This window comes from Protomyctophum parallelum (genome assembly GCF_964188405.1).
Source record: "Protomyctophum parallelum genome assembly, chromosome: 2".
NCBI lineage: Eukaryota > Metazoa > Chordata > Actinopteri > Myctophiformes > Myctophidae > Protomyctophum > Protomyctophum parallelum.
In genome coordinates, this window is record NC_139699.1 from 43,258,229 (window position 1) to 43,259,532 (window position 1,304).

The window sequence follows — 1,304 nt, forward strand, 5'->3', positions numbered from 1 at the left end:
CAACATATGGAATGTCAAAACAGGTCAGCTCCATATATGGAGGGTGGAAGCCTGGCAGCGGGGGCAATACAATAATTTGTATTTGCCCAAATAATATGGAGATGCCTGATGCCACAGTACTGACATCATAGGGCTGTAGACTGATGTCATACAGTTTAGGCTCCAAGTACTCTGATAACAGCACTGCAATAAGTACTCCAACACAGGGTAGTTCACTAGAATTTCTAATTTTGGAGACATTCACATTGTGAGGTCAGAACCGACGTCGGAACTGTGACATCTCCTTCAACATAAAAGAGAGAGAGGACAGTCAATTTCACCAGTTTGTAAAGTGCTGTTTGAGATTATTTAGAGCATCCTAAGAGAATCATATCAGTAAGTTTAGCAGACTCACGGCTCAAATTGTACAAACATGCAGATTTTTGTGAAGACCCTGACTGGCAAGACCATCACCCTGGAAGTTGAGCCGAGCGATAACATTGAGAATGTCAAGGCCAAAATCCAGGACAAGGAAGGCATTCCCCCTGACCAACAGAGGCTGATCTTCGCTGGCAAGCAGCTGGAAGATGGCCGCACCCTATCTGACTACAACATCCAGAAGGAGTCCACCCTCCACCTTGTACTGCGTCTGAGGGGAGGCATGCAGATCTTTGTCAAGACTCTGACCGGCAAGACCATCACCCTGGAGGTGGAGCCGAGCGACAACATTGAGAATGTCAAGGCCAAAATCCAGGACAAGGAAGGCATTCCCCCTGACCAGCAGAGACTTATCTTTGCTGGCAAGCAGCTGGAAGATGGCCGCACCCTGTCTGACTACAACATCCAGAAGGAGTCCACCCTCCACCTTGTACTGCGTCTGAGGGGAGGAATGCAGATCTTTGTCAAGACTCTGACCGGCAAGACCATCACCCTGGAGGTGGAGCCGAGCGACAACATTGAGAATGTCAAGGCCAAAATCCAGGACAAGGAAGGCATTCCCCCTGACCAGCAGAGACTTATCTTTGCTGGCAAGCAGCTGGAAGATGGCCGCACCCTGTCTGACTACAACATCCAGAAAGAATCTACCCTCCACCTTGTACTGCGTCTGAGGGGAGGGCAGTAAATCATAATCTTAAATGTTTAAAATAGCATCAATTACATGAGAAGTGGGTATTGCCCCTTACCCCCCAAAATAATCTAGAAAAAAGATTACAAAAAAGGTGAGAGCTGGTGAGATGGCTCACCAAAATAAGAGCGTGTAGGCCTACCATGATGACAAAGAGTAAGGTGCCTCTGGTTGTCTGTCCAGAGTCACCTGCGGTTCA

At 47.9% G+C, this 1,304-nt stretch overlaps 1 protein-coding gene across 1 annotated transcript; it reads left to right on the forward strand.

Moving 5' to 3' along the window:
* Nucleotides 1-412: 412 nt before the first annotated feature.
* Nucleotides 413-1,102, forward strand: LOC310854636 (polyubiquitin-B-like; the record flags this gene model as incomplete). Its single annotated transcript, XM_083759311.1, has 1 exon — nucleotides 413-1,102. The coding sequence occupies one exon, from the start codon at nucleotides 413-415 to the stop codon at nucleotides 1,100-1,102; it is 690 nt and encodes a 229-aa protein (XP_083615437.1).
* Nucleotides 1,103-1,304: the final 202 nt, after the last annotated feature.